The 23,414-nt window shown below is 38.4% G+C and overlaps 1 protein-coding gene across 5 annotated transcripts in view; it reads left to right on the top strand.

Moving 5' to 3' along the window:
- Positions 1 to 23,414, top strand: part of LOC134227501 (ecdysone-inducible protein E75-like) — a 220,689-nt gene that overhangs the window by 103,203 nt on the left and 94,072 nt on the right. Inside the window, exon 1 of one of the 5 annotated variants that reach the window (XM_062709044.1) lies at positions 9,179 to 10,208. The exons of the other annotated variants lie outside the window; for them this stretch is intronic. Coding sequence (XP_062565028.1) covers positions 9,644 to 10,208 — 565 coding nt within the window. The 5' untranslated portion in view covers positions 9,179 to 9,643. Of the gene's footprint in view, positions 1 to 9,178; positions 10,209 to 23,414 lie in introns of those variants that run through there. 5 annotated transcript variants of the gene reach the window in all.

Consider the following 23,414-nt stretch of genomic DNA (forward strand, 5'->3'; position numbering starts at 1 on the left):
ATGTGACCAGATTTGGTCGCATATGAGTCACAGTGACTGATATGTCACAAGTGTGCTACTCAGGAAGGGTGACTGGGTTCGATTCCCGGTCCGCTTTAGGTAATTTTTGGATTGCAAATTCTCTCGATTTTCCTGGGCATAAAAGTATCATCGTGTTAGCCTCACGATATACGAATGCAAAAATGGCAACTTGATTTAGAAACCTCACAGTTAATAACTGTGGAAGTGCCTTAATTTGTGGGGGATTCAATGCCAATAATCCATGCCACCTAGAAACAAAGAATCATTCTAAATCAGTCAGGAATATTACTGTTAACTAAGGGATGAGTGTTTCACTAGAAATGGTTTTTCTTCATAACTTTATTTCTAATGCTAATGCAATCATGACTGATTCCTCCAGATCCAGCTGATTGTACGCCGGATTTACTATCAGTTTTAAAAAAAACTTTCCGCCTTAAAATGCGGCAACATAAGCTTCCACAACAGGCATTGGGTATTATTTGTCTCACAAAAACGGATTGACATTTACTCGACAATCAACGCACAAATGAATTAATTTTTCGACTAACTACTTGACAACCACCAACGACATCAGAAGCACCTTTCGAGATAAAATACCATCTTTTCACGGAAGAGATGTTACACAAATTCTCCAAAATCTCTGCTGAAAAACGTCTCAGTGATAATTGTAACCGGTGATCCAATTTCCATTTCAAATCTCGTCCATTGTCCACGTCCATTGTCGCACGTCCATTGACTTAAACCTCTACCTGGAATTTTGGCAGTTTCGACCAAAAACTATGTTTTTACCCTTTTTAATCAGTATATTTTTGTGGGATATATAATTGGGTGATTTGACGTATCAATTTTCGATCAACAGGTTCCAATGGACAGCTGTTATGTTTCTTCATTATCCATGTGAATTAGTTTTTATTTGTATCTACTGTTCTTAGGGTGCAATGGTGTTATATGTGCGGTATTTATGCAATGAAAGTAAAAGAAATCAACTATCTCATGATTTCCGGATGATTCCGAATATGTTCCAGATTTCGTTGGGGTACCTACGATTTGGCGTTTGGGGTATTTTGACGGTAATTTTTGTTTTATGCGGAACTCATCTCAACCTTTACCTTATAACAAAGCTACACTTAACACGATTCTACTAGTGATTTTTCAGAGTTTATGAGCGTCGCTAGGATGCTTCCAGATTTTCCGGGGAAGTAGTAGGAGAGGACATTATCATTCTTAGCTCAAAACTTGTCATGCGACAGCTCATTCTTCATGATTTATCACAAACAAACCCTACGTTGTACCCCGAGGGAACCTGTAGGAGGAAATATTTCCGTTTTCGAACAAAACAGAACATACGATAGCGCATTCTTCACGGCTTCTGGCGAATAAACCTGTGACGTCTTGGGATTCTCCCAAGAACCTGTAGGAGGAAACATTTCTGTTTGCAGTCCAAAATGTGTCATGCGACAGCTCAATCATGATTTCTTACGAAAAAAAAACTTCTACTGAGTCTGTAAAGTACAAAGACATTCTTCCAAACCTTTATCGGTTTGCAAACCTAAAAAGTATCATGCGACAACTTATTCTTCATGGTTTCTTACTAATAAGCTTCTGCGGATTTTGTAAATACCTTATTGACTATTCCGAAGCCTCGCAGAGTGCCTCTGGAGAACTTATATCCTTACTGACATTCCCGTTTGCAGACTAAAACGTATCTTGCGACAGCTTCTTCGTCAAGGTTTCTTGCAAATAATATTCTGATGAGTCTATATATGACAATTGACCTCACGTGTAGACTGCTGTAATCTGCAAAAGTGACGTATGTGCCAAATTACAACCTACGAGATTTCCATTTTTCTGTTAAAGAGCACAATTTCATACAACTTCTTGTAAAAACTCCAAAGAATTTCCTTTGGATTTTCCGAAGAATTTTCGAGGAAACTCCTAAGGATTTCTGTTGATACTCAAATATTTTTTCATTGAAATCAAACGACAGAAAGTTGTTTGGCCAAACACATAATTTAATCGAACAAATCATTAGTCCAGCTGGCCGAAAGTTTTTTTGTCTGAAAATGTCATTTTTCAGAAATGGTTAAACGCCGAATATCGGTTAAAAAGGTTATTTGGCTAAGAAAGCTGTTCGGTTGAAAATTCCGTGTGGCCGAAATGGTCGTTAGTCTCATTCGGCCATTTTGACCGAACGGCATTTTCGACCAAATGACCTGTTTAGCCGAACGGCTTATTTGGCCTATCGACATTTTCGGTTAAATGACCTTTAGGGCAAACGATTTTAGGCTACTTAGGCCGTATGTACCTTTCGACCGTATATCCAAATAACATTTTCGACCTAATAATCGTTCATTTCAGCCAAATTGAATTCGGCTCAATGACTTTCAGATTAACATCTTATTTAGCCAAGTGGCACTCGAACAAATGGCTTCCGCCGAATGACTTTCGACCAAAACAACAGGAAGGGCCGTTTGACCGAAAGTTGTTTTGCCGAACAAGCCATTAGGCGGACACATTTCTCATCGAAAATTTCATTTGTCCGAAAATGTCGTTTAGCCAAAAAAGTCGTTTGGCAGAATAGATCAGTTTGTTCTGATGTGGTCGTTTGGCAGAAAGGGCCATTTAATTGAATCGTTCAGCAAATGATATTTTCGGTTGTATGACCGTTCGGCCAATTAGCCCTTTCTGCAAAACGACCAATTTTTCCGAACAATATTTTCGCCCATATGAGCTGCTAACCAGCTTTTTTTATAGCCACGGATCAACTATGGCATTATCATTTTGACACATGCTGTGTACAGATTTATAACGGAGTCCTAGTTGCCTTGGAAGCCTGTCGAATGTTTTTCATGTCAAACAAATTAGTGTTTGGTTTGAGAATGAATTCTTATAACTCTTCAAAATTTTATTTGTGTCTAATAATATATGTTTTTATTATTTCAGATGGATTGATTAAAAATTAAAAAATTAAAAATTGAAAATTAAATTAAAAATTAATTTAAAATCAGGACTTGTCAGTTATAAGCATATAGCTATAGACCGTGTACGCCTAATGTACATTGATGGGTGTCCCCGATCGATCACGAGCGATCATTAATCCTTCGCTTATTTTTTTCTTCCAAATCTCGCTTAACTTTTCAAAACGACTTAAGTAACATTTTTTCATGAATTAATCTGAGTATTGCAATCTAAAGCTTTCATGTTGTTCTGTTGATTGCGTTGATTAATTCTTGAAAAATGTTACTTAGGACCTTTGAAAAGTTAAGCGAGAAATCGTCTGATATCTCAGATAGATCGGATTAGCCAAGACTCAAGTGGGTGAGTGGTTTAAAAGAATTTCACATAAGTAATATAAATTGCTGTTTGACAGTCAAAGTGTGTTTTAAGATTTTTGTTATATATGTTGGATCAAGATTAAAAAAAAACAAATACGGGAAATAGTACATTCTGAGGAGCAGTTTATTGGGTTTTCTTGGGAATGTAACGATAAAGAATTGTAATATTAATTGTATAATTGTAAGACATCATAAATAATGACCTACATTACGGCTCCTACAAACGCTGTATAGCGAATCAACCAACCAAGCTTATATGGTTCAACACACCATATTCTTCATAACTTTTGAACGCAACGACCGATCGTGATTATATTCAATAATGATCAACTAAGGTTTGTCCCCTGTCGAATGCAATTTGTTGCGTCATATACAACTTGTTGTGAGTAAATAGGTTAAGACTAAGAGTCCTAGCAATTTTTTAAATGTATTTTTCGAATAAAATGTGTCTCCGGGCCTCCTATAAAAGGTTTGTTTATTTTAAATAAAAAATAGTATATTGGCCCAAAATTTCGAGTCCAGAGTCCGATCAGTCCAATTTTTAACACAATGGGACCAGATTCCCCGTCGAATTGTTGCAATTGTTGCCGATTTGCAGGGTTAATGGATTAATGGAAACCGCGGGATTTTTTCAAGACTTTTCACGTCTTTTTGCGTAAAAATGTAGCTTCTGATCCTCTAGTCGCCCGGTTAGATTCTGGCTTAACCTACTTTTATATGTACCAGAAGCTTTTCATATGTGCTCATAATAGGGTTTTTAACAAGTTTGTACGTAGTACGATTTATACTCAAACGAATGAATTACATCGAGAATGAGCATATGTCGTTTTAGGGATAGTAATCTAATTATTTACTTTTACTTCATCCGATGATGTTAAAGAAGACCGAATTTGATATAATTTGTCGAAAAACATTCCTTATATGTACATACGTTTAAACACTTTTAGTTTCTAAAAGGTAATAAAAGTAATAATAATGCCTTTGTGCACATCCCAATTTTTGTATTTTGAATTTTTGTACAGAATTTTCTACCCATGAATAATACTAAAACAACTAATGCTTTCAATCGCTTGTTGCCTATTATAAATTATTTCAAGACTTTTGATCTTTTCTCGATACATTTTACAATGATCGAGAAAGACATCATCACCGCTGGATGCATTAATCTTGATTTCATGTATTAAAATCAGCCACGCCACTTTATCAATAACTTTCCTTTGTTTTTAGATTTGTGCTTTTAGGAGAGTTGACTTATTTCGCAAACCAAAATAAATGTCTAAATCCCTACTGTGAACGCTTTTCTCATTTACAGCCATTTGTAACCTAGAATTGGGATGTTGTCGCCTCGCTGCTTAGTTTTTAGAAAAATTATTTAGTTTTTCAAGGTATTTCTAAAAAACTTCTTAAAAGAATTCCTGAAAGGAGTTTCCAGATGAACCCATTAGCAAATTTATAAAGGTATTTTTGATGAATCGGAGGAATTCTCAAAGGAATTTGCTTTGGAATTTCGTCCAGGAATTCCCTGGGAAAATGCCTCAGGGAGTTATACACTTTCCCGTAACACGGTAGATCACTTTGACGTAGTGTGTTGCGGTGTAAGATCTACCAAACAGAGCCCTAGGCTTAATCCATTTTCCTAGCTAGGGAAATAAGTTGTGGTAATTAAGGATTCATCGTATTTAGTCCCCGCTACCAACAGCAGTCTCAGAAATAAAACACAATTAATGTTGCCTTGCAGACAGAAAGACTCGAATTCCTCTTGTTTGAGGCTAAACTGTATGCAGCGGAAACAACTTTTCAAGCAATTAGTCAAAAAAACCTCGGTACCCGTCCCTAGGCTGAACTGACTGCTGGAAAAATCGAGTTAGTGGTTTAAATACGTACTAACTCTTCTTGAACTGGTGAACAATGGTAGTGAGAGGAACACACGGAAGTTCTTATTACTGAACAAATTCTCTTGTCTGAAATGGTCTTGTAGACAGAGCTAAATCCCTGGTTTTAGGAGTTTTACTGGTGATAATTCCAGAAGCAAGACAAGGATGTGGCTAGGGCTCCGATGCATGGACAAATAACAGTATTACTGTTCTGTTCCCTCGAGAAAGGATTGATTTCCTGTTGACAAGGGGCGCGCCTTCAATGGGATTGGTCTCTGTGAAGGGTCTAAACAGCGAGACCTTGTCATTATCCTCTTGAGAAAACAAAACAAGAACTGTATCGAAACTGTATACTGCATTGCTACTCAATAGTAATGGAGTAATTTAACCTGCACTCAAACACTAAGGATACGGGTAACGCTACAATAGTCGCAGTGGCACACCCGAACAGGAAAAAAAATACACTCTTCCTCTAAAAATCCTTTCGTAAATTCTTTCGGGTATTCTTTGGAGTTTCAGGAATTAGTTCGGTATTTCTTCTACGTATTCCTTCAGAAATTTATTTTGGTATTCTTCGAAAATTTCTTCAGAAATTCCGCTAAGAACTCTTTTGGAATTCCTTGCAAAATACTGGGATATTTCTTAAGAATTCCTAAACAAGTTTCTGGAGGGATATTCGAAAAAATTCTTGAAGGAATTTTCAAAGAAACTCTCGAAGAAACTTCCGACAGCCTTAGTTTTACCAAGAATTCATTTGGATTTAAATATATTTTGAAATTCCTCAAGATATTCCTCCAAAAATTCAACGTAGGAATTCTAAGAAGGTTATTCCTTTGGAAATTTTAAAGAAATTCATTTAGCAATTGCTCCGTAAAATCCTTTAGGAATTCTATCGAATTTCCTTTAGAAATTCCTTCGGTTCTTTAGTAACTTTATTAAGAAATTCTTGGAAATCTTCCTCAGTAATTACTTAACAACATTCTCCATTACTTTTGATTTTTTTCTGGAAGTTCTACAGAAATTCATTCAAAATTCCTTTAGAAATTTCTTCGGAAATTCCTACGAAAATTCCTTCGAAAATTGCTTCTGGGATGCATTTGAAAATTCTATTCGGAACTACTTTGAAAATGTCTGTAGGGATTTCTTCAAAATTTCCTTAAAAGGTTCCTTCTGATTTTTCTTTGGGATTCCTATGGTTCCCCAAGTTATTCTAGAAATTTCTTCACAAATTTTGCCGGAAATGCCTTCATAAACTCTTTCCGACATTAATTCCGGAATTTTCTCGAGAAGAAATTTATTCGGAAATTCTTTTAGGAATTGCATCGGAAACTATTTTATTCCTTAATAAATTTTCGAATGATTTTCTGTAGGAATATTGTATGGTTTTACTAGAGGAATTTCCCAAAGAGAACCTGAATGCATTTCAGAAAGAATACCAGTATGAATTTCTGCAACAAATCTCATAGGATTTTACGATGAAATTCTTAATGAAGTTGAAGAAATGCTTTTAGGAATTTAATAAAACAAATCCTGGTTTCCTTCAGGAATTCCTTCAAGAACTTCACCAAGAACTTTTTTAGGCATATATAACCAATTGTCAAAAGAATATTCAATTGAGTTAGTCATCGTGCCCCAGTCTTACTCAGCCAGTGCTCATTTTCAGTTATGTTGATCACCTATTGAGGCATTAGCTGTCCATGATGGCTGCTATTAGTGGATTCCATCGTATACATCCTTCCAAGATTTAGGGTTCACAGCAAGTGAACGAAGTTGGACTACAAAATATTTAAACAAACTAGATATGCAGCCACTCAACTATTGCCCAATTGTATATGTAATTCAAATAATAGTAGTTCGATTTTTTTGAAATTTCGGTATATTGAAAAGTAAAACGAATTTTGAAATCTAATTCACGAAAAGTAAAGCAGGATTTATTGATAGAGTAAGATTCATCAGAGAATAATCCGCGTTTAAATAATTTTTTCATCCACGCCGGTCCACGTCGCTGCCGCCAATAAAAGTCAACGGCGCACCACCGTAACGCCACCGCCACCGATGATATGACCGGCACATAGGTCAGTTAGAAGCAACGAATAATAATAAAATTTCTCTAAAAATTTTCCACAAACATGGGACGCTTTTCCAAAAACCATAAATTGAAAATATAGAAGAGCAGTTTTCCATTAGGAATCAAAATTTTCCATTGACAAAAATACAGAATTTCTATAAATAAATCAAAATTAACAATCAAGAATTTCTAAAACTAAAAAAATTCTCCTGTATGTGAAAGAGTAGTAATTTGACATATAATTCAAGAAAGCAATAAAAAGAAGCACATTTCTATAGTTAAGGCATAAATACGACGATGATTTTGGGTCAAAACTGTATTAAAACAACTTAGTCCGAAAAATGAATATCATTCCAATTGCGATATCAGTCCGATTCGTTCCCACAAGTAGCATTCGACAGGGTATGTGGTATTTTTATGCGTTTCAAATTTATTAAATAAACATTGATTTTAAGGATCCTTTTGGAAAAAATGTAAAAATCTAAAAACATATTTATAAGAAAACAGTGATGGCATATAAATAAACTGCAAGGTTTGTCAATTCAATACAGTCTTATCTGCTTTATTATTCGTAGACTTATGCTACCTACTATCCATTTTTCTGCATATAGTTTTCACACAAATTGACCAATATTGCCTAACTACAAAGATCGCCATCCTCCGTATACAGCAACTTAACTTTTTTTATTCATTCTATCATATACATGAAAAACCGATCCATTAGAACTGTATTGCGATTGTTACTGACCTTGCTGCCAGGATAGGTTTGCGAAACAAGTAGAACTGGTCTGCACCGTGCGACGCGACTCAGCGTCCCACCGACAACGGTCGTTTCGTTCTCAGCTCGATTTAGCCGATGATCGTATTCTTGCTCTGCACCACCTCTTGACATCGCATCGTCCATAGTACATTATTTCATAACAAGTTTAGTTTATTTATGCAAACATGTCACGAAACTCCGGGCCAACTCATGCTGGTGTGTGAGAAAGTTTCTTCTGACTGCTGCAGCAGCAGCAGCCAAAGAAGAACCTGCGGTGTGACGATCGTCGTCGTCGTCCGCAAAGAATGCGTTCTTGCGATGCGATGGAGCGGCAGAAGAGAGCTAGAACTCGCGCTCGGTTTCGAGAACACACGAGAAGAGCAAGAACGATCGTCTTTTTAATCAAGTTTAAAACAACCCGAGTAGTTGAATCGATATATTAAGGGTATGCGATATGTGGGTTTCCAAGTGTCAAATATTATAATATTTATTCACCATTGTATTAGGGTGGATCACAATCTTCCGTAACTTCCGTACCGAATTAACACCTGCTCCAACAACCTTGATCTTCCCTGGCGACGCTGTTGGACGTATTGAAGAAAATGAAAGGATTTACTTATTTACTAAGTCCAAAGGGTACGTCATTTAACGATAAACGATTGTAATACCGCATACACCTACGACAATCCACCAAAGGAGAGGAAAATGCTTAACACGGTTCTTTGAAAAACGAAAACGACTTGCGCTCGCTCTCGCCAGAAACCATCAGCAGCCAGCAGCGCCTGCTATGGGAGGAAAATTCAAGTGTATCGAGTTGCCATAGTTTTTCCTTTCAGCGATGCTCGCCGCATGCAATGCATGTGAAAGAGAGCGCGACGACGACGGCTGACAGCAGAGTGCGCGAGAATCGGCTCTGTCTCTCCCACCTTGGCTCTCGATTTTTGGGTGTTTATTTACACTCATTTCGTCCATTCAGGAGCACACGGGCCACGGCACAGCAGCAGCAGCCCCCTCCACATGACCTTCAATTTGTGATGTGCGCGCCGCGGTGTGCCGACTGCTGGCTGTTGATGTTTTACGCTACCGCTTAGACGTAGGCTCGACCAGTACCAATTTTCCTTTCGTTGGTCTTGGGCTGAAAAAAGCAACGTGCCTCGTCGTCGACGGTCTCTCGCAGCTCTCTGGGTTTTGTTGCCTGTCTGCTTGCGACTCGTTCGGTTGGTTTGCGCGTTTCGAGCCGCGGTCCGTCCACGTTTTGGCGTGTGGTTTTATTTGACGATATCGCTCGAATATTGGCGGTCGATGTTTTTGGTGGTCGCGGGTTGTTTCGGTGGCGCGCGCCGTGTGCAAGTTGTCGTAGGATCAATGTGAATAGTAATAATAATAAGGTGTTTTGTTTGTGTTGCGGAAATCAACCAGCTGTGGATTAATGGTTACCAAGAAGAGGAAATATTCTTAAAATTTTGTGAGGATTTGAAAACCAAGGAAAACCAAGTTTGGGGGTGAAATACACGGGGAAATATTTGTCAACAGAAGAATAAAATATATATGTGATATGAAATTGTGAAACCGGAAGAGAAGAAAAATGTTGTCAGACATCTCTTATCAAAACTCGGTAATTAAGGAAAATACGATGAATGTGGTACAGGTGCCAAAGTGTTCTCAGTCGCAAACACCGGTCATCAGCTACCGGGCGACAACGGGAGAGCCGTGTATCCCGAACAGTACCACGGTTGGTCGTATTGAAGAGGTTCGGCCTCCCAAGGAGTTTACAGTAGTGCAATCAACGTATACCAATCACCCTAAAATTATCAATAGTATGAAAAATATTGTATTGGAGAATTCTCCTCCGCATAAACCGATGCTGCCTGGGGATTATCTACATGGTCACCATCTTCAGCAGCAGCAGCCGCAACTGGCTCATCATCTTCAGTTCTCCAAGGGGCCAGTGTTGTTGGTCCAAAAGACCGAAGATTGTGTCCGGTACTCCCATGCGGCTCCATCTTCTCCTAGTGGGCAGCATCATATGCTTCCCGCTCCTTCTCCAGTTCCAATTCACCATCAGGCTGCTCCTGTCAGTGTGAAACCACAAGTCATTATGGATAACAGCGTCGCAAGCAGTTCTAAAGGCGAACCGGACCTCAACATAGGTAAAACTATTTATATCCTTTCAATCATCATTATTGCCATTTTTATACCGATTAGAAAGTTCCAACTTTCGCTCTCCGTCGTCGAGCAATTAGACGATGCCACCAAAATACGATCTAATAAGACACAACATGAATCATGACCCCAACATCAAGATTGCATAGCTTACAAGCTGGGAATTATTGCGGAAGCGGGGAGGGAAGATCGGAGAAAATCCACGGAAAAATTTCACCTCATCAACTCTCAAAAACTGCTCTGCAGAAGTCGAAGCAACATCAAGTTGGTACACGGTCACCAGTGCATTGCCCTTCCATTCATTCGCGAGCAGTAGCAGTAACGAGTGAGCGAGCTAAGCCAATGCCCTCGTAGTCGTGAGTCGTTGACCTTTCTCTTCCAATTCCATCCATCTATCCATCCACTCTCCGGGCTGTGCTGTGTTCGCTCATTCGCTTGCAGTGAACAAGCGAACGAGTCAACCTCCTGTACGAGTCCCATCAGCCTACTGTTGCTCTTTGAAATCGTTTGCTTCGGTGCATGGCCTGCTAAGATTTTCAAAGTCTACTATGATTCGATTCCCACTAATTTATGAATGGTAATTTATGATTCTTGATAGATCTTGATTGCACTGGATATCGTTTCCTGATATCTGTGTTTCATTTTTCCCAGTCAACGCTCGTTGAACTTGAACTTTCCGGGTTCAATTGAGTTATAATGGTAGTCGTGCGATGAAGCTAATTTCAATGGTTCTTGCTTCTTTGGCGACCCTTCTCGATGTTTCTTCCCGAGAACCGGGTGCATTCAGAAAGAATGCATGCATTCAAAACATAAGCGATGGTGATTCGCTCTCCCCCTCGTCGGGTTTGCATTTTTATGCTCGGCGAAAAAGCGGGACAGAGAACGCCCTTGATTTCCCTTCCTTATTTCGCTGCGATACGACTCCCTCGATCCGAAAAGCATCTTCCAATGCTCAAACAAAGAGGAGAGCATAGTAAGAAAAACGCCTAAATGTCTGCTTTTTCCGTACACGCACTTATTGGCCTCGCTATGGAGCACTATAGCCGCTCGTTACCTTGGTGAGATATACTGAGCGGAGGCCGTTTGCGAGTGAGAGTGAGGTCATTCCCCGCGTGGTAAAACTCGCAAAGAACGACCGACCAAGAACCGATCACCGTTGGCCGGCCATGGTTTCTTGTGGCAGTATCTCAGAATACAAGCATCTGAAGATGGGTTCAGGGATAGCCGGAAGAGTTAATTGCCGCCGACGTCGCTGCTGTAGTTATGCGAGCAAGCGAACGAACGAGAAGAGAACGCAAAAGAGAGCGGGAGTGCGCGAGATTATCTCGCATATGCGAACGTGCGCGAGCATAGAGAGACAGAGAGCGAATAAAACTGTTGTTTGTGACATATTGTAAACAGGCAGGTTTCAAGTGCATACGCTGAACTTGAAATGGGCCGTTGACGCGCTGCTGCCGTACCGCCGGGTTCAAGCTCTGCGGTGAGTGAGCTAGCGAGCGCGAGTTTATTGTTCCCAACGCAAAATCCTACCTTGGCATTCGCGAGGCGTTCACCTCATTTGTGTGTGCAATGTTCTTCCTGACTAGCGCGAGCCAGTAGCCTAAACGTTTTAATTATCAGTTTCGGGCAGAAAACCGCTGCACCGCCGGTTCGGGTGATAACAAATCTCCAAGAGCGTATCAATTTGAGGATGATTGACGCGGCTGACCTTGCTTCGTAGCGGTGGGTGTTTGCTAAAATTTGAACTGGCACCGCACCGGGGCGCTGAACTAGCCGAAGGCCGCGCGCAATTCATATTCAGGGACTTTGGCAAGTCATCTGCCAAGCTTCCATATAGATAAGTAGGTATCAAGGCAAGCGGAAGCAGATTAGCAGACACGATTCGAACAATCGAATGGTCCTTGACGGGGGCTGATTTTTTGGCAAAATAGAATTAATTTGAGTTCAGCTTGAACAGTTAGGGAACAGCTGCGTTTTGTGAACTTGGGCCATCAGCGTGAGTGTGATCGGTTGTGGTATAAATGTTGCATCACTGCAAAGTCATCCATAGGTAAAAATAAAAGAGAAGGCAAGCAGACACAGGTCAAAACTCTAAGAAGTCCTTGTTGGAGCCTAATGCTTGCTTAGCAGTGTTGATTGAAAAAACAATGCTGATAATTAGCAATCACAAGTTGTTTAGTTAAAACTTATGGAAATTTTAGAACTATGGGATTATAAGACTAATAAAAGGAAGTTTTCTCGTCGTTTCTAAAGCTCCCATCTTCATTCTATCAAAAAATCTAAATAATCCACCTTTCGGTAATAGTGCCATTTTAGTGCGTTATAAAAAAACAATTCGGTCATAAATTTTGATTCCATAGTCCAATCGGGCCATTTTTTAGTAGGAAATAATGGTACAAGATTTCCCGTACCCGTATACTAGCAATGTAATCTTATCGGTTCAAAATAAGTGCCTAGAAGATGAATGAGTTTTATTTTGCACTCATACATACACACACACACACACATACAGACATCAACTCAAATCGTCGAGCTGAGTCGATTGGCATATAACACTAAGGTAATCCGGGCCTTATATCGAAAAATCATTGTTGAAGAGATCGTTGCCTTTTCGCTACACCTTGGAGTAAGAGAAGGGCAAAACATAAAAATAAAATGCAATATAATATTTTGCTTATATTTCTCGGGTACTTTTTCAAAAGGACGTATGTGATTTTGTAAACAAAGGTTCAAACGTCGATTTGTCCCATCTGATAGCACTCACATGCAAACCACCACCACGGACAGGTAGGGGAAGCCTTCGGCTACCTGTTGGTGGTTTTGGTTTGCGTGGGAGCGCCATCAGATTGGACAAATTGACATTTGAATCTTTGTTTACAAAATCACATACGTCCTTTTGAATAAGTACCCGTAAGTAATGTAATAACTTATGCTTAGCTCCATTCTTTCGAACAAAGGCGAATATGATTCAATCCCGGGTAGACGAAAATTGTTCATTAACAGTAAAACGTGATATTGATAAAAAAAAACATGACAATAACTTGTTTGAAATAACAATCGAAAATAACAAAAATTGCACCGAAATATCATAAACATATCAGCTTTTGCCATTAACAAGAACTTATTAACTTATCTTGAACCATTAGTTTGTTCTGGTTAATAGCAAAATCTGATATTTTAATGATATTTCGGTGCAAATTTTTGTTAGTTTCGCTTGTTATTTTTACTCTTTTTTCAAACAAGTTAATATCATGTTTTGTTATCAATATCACGGCTTTTACCCGGAATGAGAATGAAAATGGAACAGTTCTCATATGTATAGAAATAGTTCATGTTTCGGTTGATAATCGATTGATTTTCGGCGAGAAATAAAACAAATGTTTGTCAGATTGTCCGGACGTTTCGGTTGATTCACTGGCCTTCGACCATCTTCTGCGGACTCAAAATATTGTCATACATGTATATTGTTAAAAAAAACATAACTAACACAAAATAATCACTCACAATCTCCCTTCGCTTCCTTACTCTAAGATGGCCATTACCACTCCTAGTTGTTTATATCTATTCTTGTTGTTACGTACTGCTATTGGGGGTTTTGAGCTTCGTTATAATTGAGTTACAGGCGGTTTTAAAATTCATGGCATCTTTTTGTTTGTTCACAACTGTGGAATTTATTCTAACCGTAGGCAAGCGGGAGCCTCTTGAAACACTTTATGTCATTGATGGTTCACTACATGTGACTGGCGATACATTTCCCGATTGCTTTGATTGCTAATAATGTGGCTGTCAGTTGTGGTTTGCATTAGGCCTACTTCGATGGTTTTGAAGCTATTGAATATTTGCTTTATATAGTCAACAGCAAGTGCTGTTTCACTGCCACACAACAACCATTGGCATTATCAGAAATGGTTTTTGTAAACTACTTAGAAGCCAAATATTTAAAATTATCATTTAAAGAATCTAACAACTACGATTCTAGGAAAGCTTTCGAATTTCGGTAAAACATGGACAAATGTTCGGCAAAAGAATAACTTAATTTTGGCGACTTTCAACCGAGATCTCACTTGTTAGTCACTTTTACGCGGTTTGTTTTTGGTTGATTTTGGCCTTTGGACTCAATAAACATTGAGTTGATGCCACACAAAATCCACAAATGTCCTCAAAAATTAGTTGAAATTGATGTTGAAACAAAAATTGATTAAATCCAACCGCGTAAAAAGCGAGTCCAGTGTCCATTTGATAAACTCTCAATAAAAAATTGAAATTCATTATTTTCTACCAATTTGACAAATCTGCAAAATCGAGGCAAGTTCCTACTCCTATAATTTACAAAAAGCTCACACTTTGTCTCCAAAATCATAAAAGCAATTACCCTAGCGGAGAAAGTGAACTTATTTCACACGCACCGCGTAAGATGCAGCAAAACGGCCAATGAACTTCGCAGCGCGAAACTTTCACGAGCCCCGAATCGGTGCTCCGATCCTTCACCTTTTGTGTCGATTTCTCGGCTCTACAACTCGTCACACTCCCCTGCCCTGACGTTTACAAATGCGGCACTATTTCCCATCGCCCCACCACCTTTCGGTAAGCGAGCCCTACTCACAGTTCAATAGACTCGGCCTGGTGCATCTAATATCGCTCCCCGTAACTTTTTCTCGCCGTGACCGACGTTTTTAATCGTACAACGATTCAAGTTTTATGCCGCTTGCACCTCTCCCACCTTCACTACGAATGCATAGTGAAAATGTTGCAAGTCAATGAACTTTTTTTCTTCTTTTCTCTTCATTGTTTGGCGTTACACTCTCACTCTCGTTTTCCTCCTTGTCGTCGCCGTCGTTGTCGTAGTTGTCTCCTTCTTCGTAGCATGCTTGGACTTTTCCTCGATTATCGTCACCCTTGGCAACCAACCAACAACGGCTGCTGCTGTCTCAGGGCCCACTCGTGACTGTGCCGCACAGCCTCCTACGACGGTAGACAGCGTGTGGAAACTGGAGATAGAGGTTAGGAAAACCGGCGTTTGTTGCGTTGTTTATCTCTTGGAAGAATTTGTCCCATCACCACCATCCGCCGCGGAGGGTTCAGTGGCCTGAAAGCGGGTATGGCTTAATGTACCGAACACGATGCTGTTTAGGGAAAACGGCGGCGACGACGACGACGACGATGACGATACACAAGGGAGAAGATGAAAACCTGAATGTTTCTGACCTAGCGGGGGCAACGAACTTGTTGGGAGGTTTGTGTAGGGGGAAATTCGAAGGGAAAAGGTCGAAGAGAATTAGAAACGTGTTGGAAGTGTGCTGCGAAGGAAATAAATAAATGAATCACTTTCATTTTTCATTTCTGGTGGAACGATTTCAATGCCAAATGAATGGTTAAGACGATTGCAAGAGAGATTTGAACTCACTGAGCAGCACTATTCCACTAAATAGTCTAATAATCGTTATATTTAATATTTTGTCAAGCAATCTAATAAACAGTTAGTATAAATGCACCCGACACTTTTTAGAACGGAATTTAGCAAATTATACGAATGATTCACTAAATATATGACTTTTTGAAGATATGCCTACAATAGGAGGAATATTCATAAGGCCAGACCAGTAAATTTTAAAGATCTAATTTTCTTTTTTCCATTACCTTGAAATCCTGTAAGCTTGCAATACTTTTATTGCTCGAAACTTGTTTACAAAATATGAACTTTAAATTAGTATGTAGTGATGAAATTAAAGAATAAATGAAGATAATATGCTAAGTAAACCCATAAGCAATTTAGTTTACTGGTTTTATCGAGTTTGTGTTACGCATTTTGTAATTATTGAACAAATTCTAATCTGATAAGTTGAAATCGGATGCTATATATGTCATGCTAAAGTTGTCATTTATGCTGCCAGATTTAAAAATTGCACCCAAGAAAGTTTCTAAATTTTGAAGGTAATGATTAGGCCGTTACAAATATTTAATTAAAATTATGTCCTAATGGTAACCGAAAGGTCAAGGGGGGAATATAAAAAATAAATATAAAAATGAAGAAAAATCAAAAAACTCCTCGGATTTGTTAAAAAATATTTTGAAAATCCTCAAAACTACCCGAATTTTATTTTGTTGCTCCCTCAAAATATTATTTTTGGGAAGAAAAATCCGAAGGGGGGGGACATAACTGTTTTTTTTAAATATTTGTATCGGCCTTATAATGACTTTCATCAAAATCTTACTACAGGAAGATTTTGATTTTCGCATATCAAATCGTCTTGATTTGACACAAGATTTGGTCCAGCACCCTTTACCTTTTAAAATTGTTATGTTTTATTGTCCTCCAAACTAAACAGTGCAATTATCTCACATGACCATTCGAACAACCCGTCATCAAGCGAGCAACTTTCGGTTTCATCCGCACCCAGCCGCATTGGGAGTTTATGACATGGATGGCCAGCAGCGTCGTCACGAATCCAGTTGATCCGGTTTGACACGCGGTTCGATTTTCGATATCTCCCATCCGCGATCGTGGTGCAGTCAGTGTCCAATGGCGTACCGGCACCGGTACCGGAATACCGGATCGCTTTGGGGGGAACCTCATTGTAATGTCAAAGACCTCGTCGACAGCCAGCCAGCCAGCCAGCCGACCGACGGATGAATTAATGAATACAAAAACATCGAGCCAGAAAAGAAAGCCAACATAAACGGCCGCCACACAGTGGGCTCTCGTTGTTGGCTTAACTGCCCTAGCAGCAGCGCAGTAGTTTGGCCTGGGGACCGCAATGTATACAAAACATTTCGGAAAGTCTGAACGACATGGTGAATGATGAAAAAAAACTTTTACTTTTCACTTTCATTTGGGCGTCTACTTCTATTATATTGCTTTTTCGTGGCATGCTGCTTCGCCATCTAATGCTCTATTGGAAATTGGATAAAGCAGCCGACGACGATCGCAGTTGGCGCTTCTGATGGGAAAAGTGCGAACCGCGCTGCGAAAAAGAGGGAACCACGAGAGGGTAATGACACCTACGATGGCGTGGAAAGCAAAGAGCAATGCTCGCTATTTGGGCTAGTGGTGATGCCAAGTGAAAGGAAAATTTTCGTCGAATTGCTGATGCTCGATTAAGTTGATTGCTCTACGTCGATATGAAAATCGTCGTGCCTATTCAAGATATTTATGTGCTTCTTAAGTGGTTTCAAACCTTGGGAAAGGGTCGTTTACCTAAATCAGCTACTAGAGCGGTGGTGTGGAAGGAGTCGGATCGGAGAACTTCAGGGGCAACGAACTTCAATCGGGGGGCGCGATAGCTCAACCGTGGCGTGAAGTGTTAGCGCCTCTAACCTAGTGATACCGAAATTTGATTCGCCGGAATGGATGAATTTCACTTTTTTTTGCGCTGGGGCTGTGGGGCAGTTTTCGCTTTTCTCTGATCGATTTTCTCTGCGCAAGTAAGCGCGTGCACGATGGTAGATGCGTACCTAAGTGCACTCAATCACGGAATTCGTTCGGTTCTGCGAACGGTAAGGAATGGATGATCGAGTGAAAGTAAAAGTTTTGCGTAGTTTAAATTTTTGTACTTTTGCTCGATATCGTGAGGAGTGCTGTCTTGTTGATTGATCGTGCGTGCTGTACCAATAAAGATGCATTGGTCTAAATTTGGTGCGCTTAGAAATTAACAGCCTTTTGGATTAATCAATTTTGGAAACCTTGTCGTTCATGTACGTCATGTGTCAAACAAGTCGAGGCTGATGGCAGCGCTACAGAAGTCTATAAAACAATTTACTTCTTGCATAGATGAATCGGCAGCAAGCAGATGTACAGCGAGAAAAACCTTTCGCAGAAAATCTTTTTGACACCTACACTGCTATACGAGCGCACATAGATATAGAATATTTTACATTATTCTTTAAATAGGACCAAACTTTCAATAGCCGAGCTAAACATCTGATCCGTCGTAGATCGATCCTCGCGACTACCTGACTGGTAGGCAAAAAGGGCTTCTCAAGCGATCTCAGTCTGTTAAACAGAATACACGACAGGATTTTGTACGCTGAGTATTGAAGGATTATTGAGTCAGAAGGATTGGCACAATCAGTTTGTGCCCGTTACTCTCGTATTAATTTGTGTCTGAGAAAATGTATGAATTGTACTCGATTAAGTCTGTTCTATTAAGCAATGAGAAGACAAATACAAAAACCCAAATTCATCAAATTTTAATTAAACTTGGTAACAATAATAAAAACAAAACCTCCCTTTATTTCTCTTAAAATAAATGTTTTTTTGAAATCGAGAAACAGTTAAATCGATTCTGTAGAGACAAGATTGGAAAAGCGTGTTTCTTCGTGTTTATTCTGCATTTCTGCCGAACAAAGCGTGAGCCATCAGTTCAAATTTAATTATCTCTTAATCTTTATTGTTATGTCCATGAATATTCAATAATGCTCTCAAGTCCTGATCTGAAGCTAGTGGTCACCTGTTTGATGAGATGATTTCTAATGATTAGTCGCAGTCAGTCGAATTCCCATTACTACCGAGAATCAGTGTTGAGATAAACTCAAATTCTCAAATCTTATCCACGATTCAAATCGACTCGAGATTTGCATCATTGCATGATTTCTACGTGTTTTTCTTCGTTGAGTTCATCGAATTTACGTTCTTTGCTTAAAACAATGGATAACAAATTCATACGTAAACAAACAATAGGCTTCGATTGGATTTTGCTGTTTCTTCGACGTAGAAAACTCGAACGTGATGATCTAGCTGCAGAATCGCAAGCAAGTTAGCTCGCGCATGAGGCCTCGATGATTGATATTTGAGTATGATTCTGCCAACACTGCCGAAGAATTCGTAGCGGATCCGACCTGGAACACTCTTACATAAAAGGATATGATTTTTGCATTCCTCGGCCTAGCCGTCCACTTGGTACTGGTGGATCAACGCAAGTCATTACTGCCGTAATCTGAAAAATTGGCGAATATGCCATTTTCCAAAAATGATGTTAACGAGCAGTACTCATGGAACTCTTTAACAGAAAAAAATGGAAAACTTGTATGCTGTGATTTGGCGTATACGTCACTTTTTTGAGATTACGGCAGACTATGGCGAGTTGTGTTTCTTTTTCAATGTTGTTGCCTTTCAGAGTTTGACTTTACACTCTTACAAAATTATTAAACCATTAGTTGAGTTTCAATGTTTTTTCAATGTTTTGTTTGTTCTTTTTTGAACCAAATTTACAATATCCTATCCAAGTTTTTCAAAATGCTGAGCCAAGTTTATAATATTTGCATATTGCAAAAATCAAAGTCGTAACTTGTGGAGACGCACGGTGATTGTCTACATTTATTCTGGAAAATGAAGAATGCTGCTTGATCAGGGAATCAATTTTTCTTGGATCCGCTTGCAAAACAAGTGACAAAAAAGAACCAACGACAAAGCTTTGTTTTTGTCGGAGATAATAATGACAAAGATCCAATTTTTTTTGTCAGCAACAAAAAAGAAGACAATTTTGTTGCTGACTTTTCATCCCGTTATTTTGCATTATCTCTACAGCAAATGTCGGTTTCAAGCTATCATAGTTTCTGCTTTTATGGAAATATTCGAGAATCTAACTAAGATTACAAAATTAGCATCGTACTCGCGGAAATATCAGAGTATGCAAGGCAAATGATTCTTGTCATATTGTGTTTGGGTTCTGATAAAGGCTTGTTGCGAGGTGTGCTTGTCAGTAACAAACTCTGTTGACGACAAATGGTATATTGTTAGGCGTTGCTCGATTATTGATTCCCTGTGCTTGATGCAAATATCCGTATTATTCTAATCGGGACCAGGGAATCAAATTTTCTGGGATGCGCATGAAAAACAAGCGACAAACGAGAAGCAATGACAACGACAATGTTTTTGTCATAGATAATAATGACAAAAAATCCGAAAATTTTTGTCAGCATCAAGAGAGATGGCAAACCAAGAAACATTCCCACAACTCTTTGGCATTTGAAGTTATTTATTGTGGTATTATCGCGGCAATATTCATGTCCTTCAGTTAGTCCATTTCTTGATGAAACCCATCTGGAAAATTAAAGCTTTTTGATGTTTGTTTTATTTTTTACTACGAAAGGCTTCTGTAAATTACCTTCAAACTAATTGGCTTAACCTGAGATTAAATGGCATTTACGATTGCTACATGGAATCTATTGCATCTGCGCGCTTACTTACAATGTACATGCTGACACATTCACAGCTACAATATCAAAATTTTCACTTCCAAAATCGCGAGGTGACAAATTGGATGAAGTCTTAACATAGAGGAAATAAAACGGTGCGTAGACCCGCCTCAGTCATCTAAAACGTTTAACTTTTGCATTAACGGTGACACGGCAATCGGGCAATGTGCTTTTTTTGTTTCCGACACAAACGACAAATAGCAGAGTGCTTCATTTTTTTCCATAACATCTCCTTTGTTTCCCTTTGTTTTTTTTATTGAACTGTCAAATTTCTTCTAATTATGGTCATCATATAAGTTGAATGGTCAACCGGCATTTATAACAGCCAGTCGATTTTCATGAATGTCATATCTAATTATTATGATTTTAAAGTTGATTCCATCGAAGCAAAATAATTTGCACAAATGTATCACGAGTCACCATGCATATACTTTGTTTTAATAATTCATTCGCATATTTGATTATGGCATTTTTTGGTTTTGTGGATAATACACTTTTATTTATTTTGCTGAGACTGAACGTATTTTATTTTTCCATGTGATTGTTTTAATAAACCAATGTCTAGAGAATTTCGCAATTTTACCAACTTACTTACTATACCAACTCAAATAGATTTCGAAAGTTTTTCAATGCCGAGTCTATGTGCATGTGTTGTCATATTCTGATCTTGAAATCTGTCTTACATTTACTTTTCAAATCCATTTCAAGGGTGGGCCAACTAGGCAGATACTGCTCTTCAAGAGGTTTTGGTGTAAGCGAGAAAGAAGCAACAATCTCGACTAGGGTTTTATTGTAGGATTTATTATAGGATTCAAAAACTCTTGTAGTGAATCATAAAACCTACAATTTACTTACTTACTTATTTACTTACTTACAAATACAGATTGAATACCAAATAAATTTCGGCAAATCTTGCATGTTGAGAAATAAGCATAAGATATTTACAAAAGTTAAACATTTTTGCATAGGTTAAACAATGGTATGCGCTGATATAATAACCGTTTTAAACTCTCTAAAAATAAAAATCAGATTAATTAGTGCATAAAGAAACATCCTTCTAAATTTTTAAATAATTTGGTTGAAATTTTACTTAGCACGCGCAGTTTCAAGCGTGTCGGAAAACGACTATGACAGAAGCTTTTGTGGAAACCGGTCGACAATGTTACCGTAAGATAGAAAATCCTGCAAGGGAACAAAATATGTTTGTTGCGAAACGATTTGATGCTTGCACAGAAAAAAAAAAAATACGGCTTTGATTTTTTTTCCAAGGGAAAAACAATGTTTTGCCTTTCTCGTAGGTACAACAAATTTGTATCTGACGACTATAATTTTATTCCAAATGTCAAATTTTGATAAGAGGGTCGGAGACCCATAGTGTTATACACCAATCGACTTTTGTTAAACGCATTTCATATAGAAGGAATTGACCGATTCTAGTGCAACTAGTTTCATTAGACGCAGCAAATTTCCTAATTCGAAACTATTGTTTTGTTTTTCAAAATGGGCCTAATTGATTTTGACCTTTATTTTTGGAATGGCGATTGTGCTCTTAATTCAAACTATTTTGGTTAACTAATGTATTAAACGGAAAGAATAGATTGCAATATATCTGGTAGTAACATCAGTTGAACGAAATATATTACATAGAGAGTATTAGTCGTTTCAATTTTCAATGTCAAATACAGTTACGCTTATTTAAAAAAAAGTTCCTAGAGTTTAGCCGTGGCGCAAACAATTACTTTCATAATTGAGTAATTTTTAAGCAGCGTTAGAATTACACCAAATCTTTTAACCGCCGAAATGTAGGCAATAAGTACTGCATTTACAACACTAGTTCGAATTCAACATATTTAATTGAGAAAAGCATCATCACAACTGGGGATGAATTAAGGTTTTTTTCAATAACTCCGGAACCCTATGGCCGATTGGGCCAATTTTCAATGGCGTTGAATGCAACCTGTTGCAACTCAATCGGATAAGGCTAAGTACAAAAAATCCACCAATTTTCGAAGTGCACACAGCTTTCAAATGACCCTCAACCCCATAATAAAGGTTGAGGATATCCTACAACAAATGCAAGTATGAATTGATATGAAATGATTTCCAAACAATAGAATCACAAGTCAGTCAAAAGCCCACTTGGTGCGGTTAGGCAGATCCCCGACCAGATGTAGATCAATCACGGCTCCGGCCAAGAACTTAGAGTCAAAACATTAATGATTGAGTTTCATTGCAAGTTTTCGAACACTATTCTAGTTTCAATCTTAAGGCTCAAATTACCGTCATTCAGTCATTGACAAGAAAACCAGCCACTTGCTTGTACCACCCCTAGGAAAAATTCCGCCCACCGAGGAGAAAATGAATTCTCAAGCTGAATCGGAGAAGTATTCTTGTTTCAAAGCTACATCAACATATAGTGAAGACTTCAATACATACGTGGGATTCTTCATTTGGATGAATTCCGTAATATTTTTTTTTGCTGAAAATATTACAAAGTTGAAAACTATTTTTCCTGTTGGGGAAATCGTCGATTTACTCTAACGCTTTCTTATACTTTGCAGATACACCGATTCTTTTTTTTACACGAGGGATGCGTTCCGTGTAAAAAAGTTTTCAGTTCAAAATTTGAAAATCCGTGTAAAAAAGTTTCATGATTTCTCGACGAATCATGCAAAATAGAGCAACTTTGCAAAAATTTTGTATGGGAATTTTTACACGGCCGAGTAAAAAATTCATGTAAAAATAGAATCAGTTGTACACGAAAATCATCGTTCAGTGTTGCGTGTTTATTTGTTCTATATGTTATGTTTGTTTTCTCGAATATGTAAGCAAACATCAAGAAATAATCTATGAAAATGTGGCTTCTCATGCTATATATTGACACTAAATATTATATGTGAGCTAGAACTGTGAAAACACAAGCATGCGTAAGCAACGCAGGGTATTTTTTCATAATTCAAGTGTTGATAATGTAGTGCTGCTAAAACGGCATCACTTTT

Source organism: Armigeres subalbatus, chromosome 3 (assembly GCF_024139115.2).
Source record: "Armigeres subalbatus isolate Guangzhou_Male chromosome 3, GZ_Asu_2, whole genome shotgun sequence".
NCBI classification, from domain to species: domain Eukaryota; kingdom Metazoa; phylum Arthropoda; class Insecta; order Diptera; family Culicidae; genus Armigeres; species Armigeres subalbatus.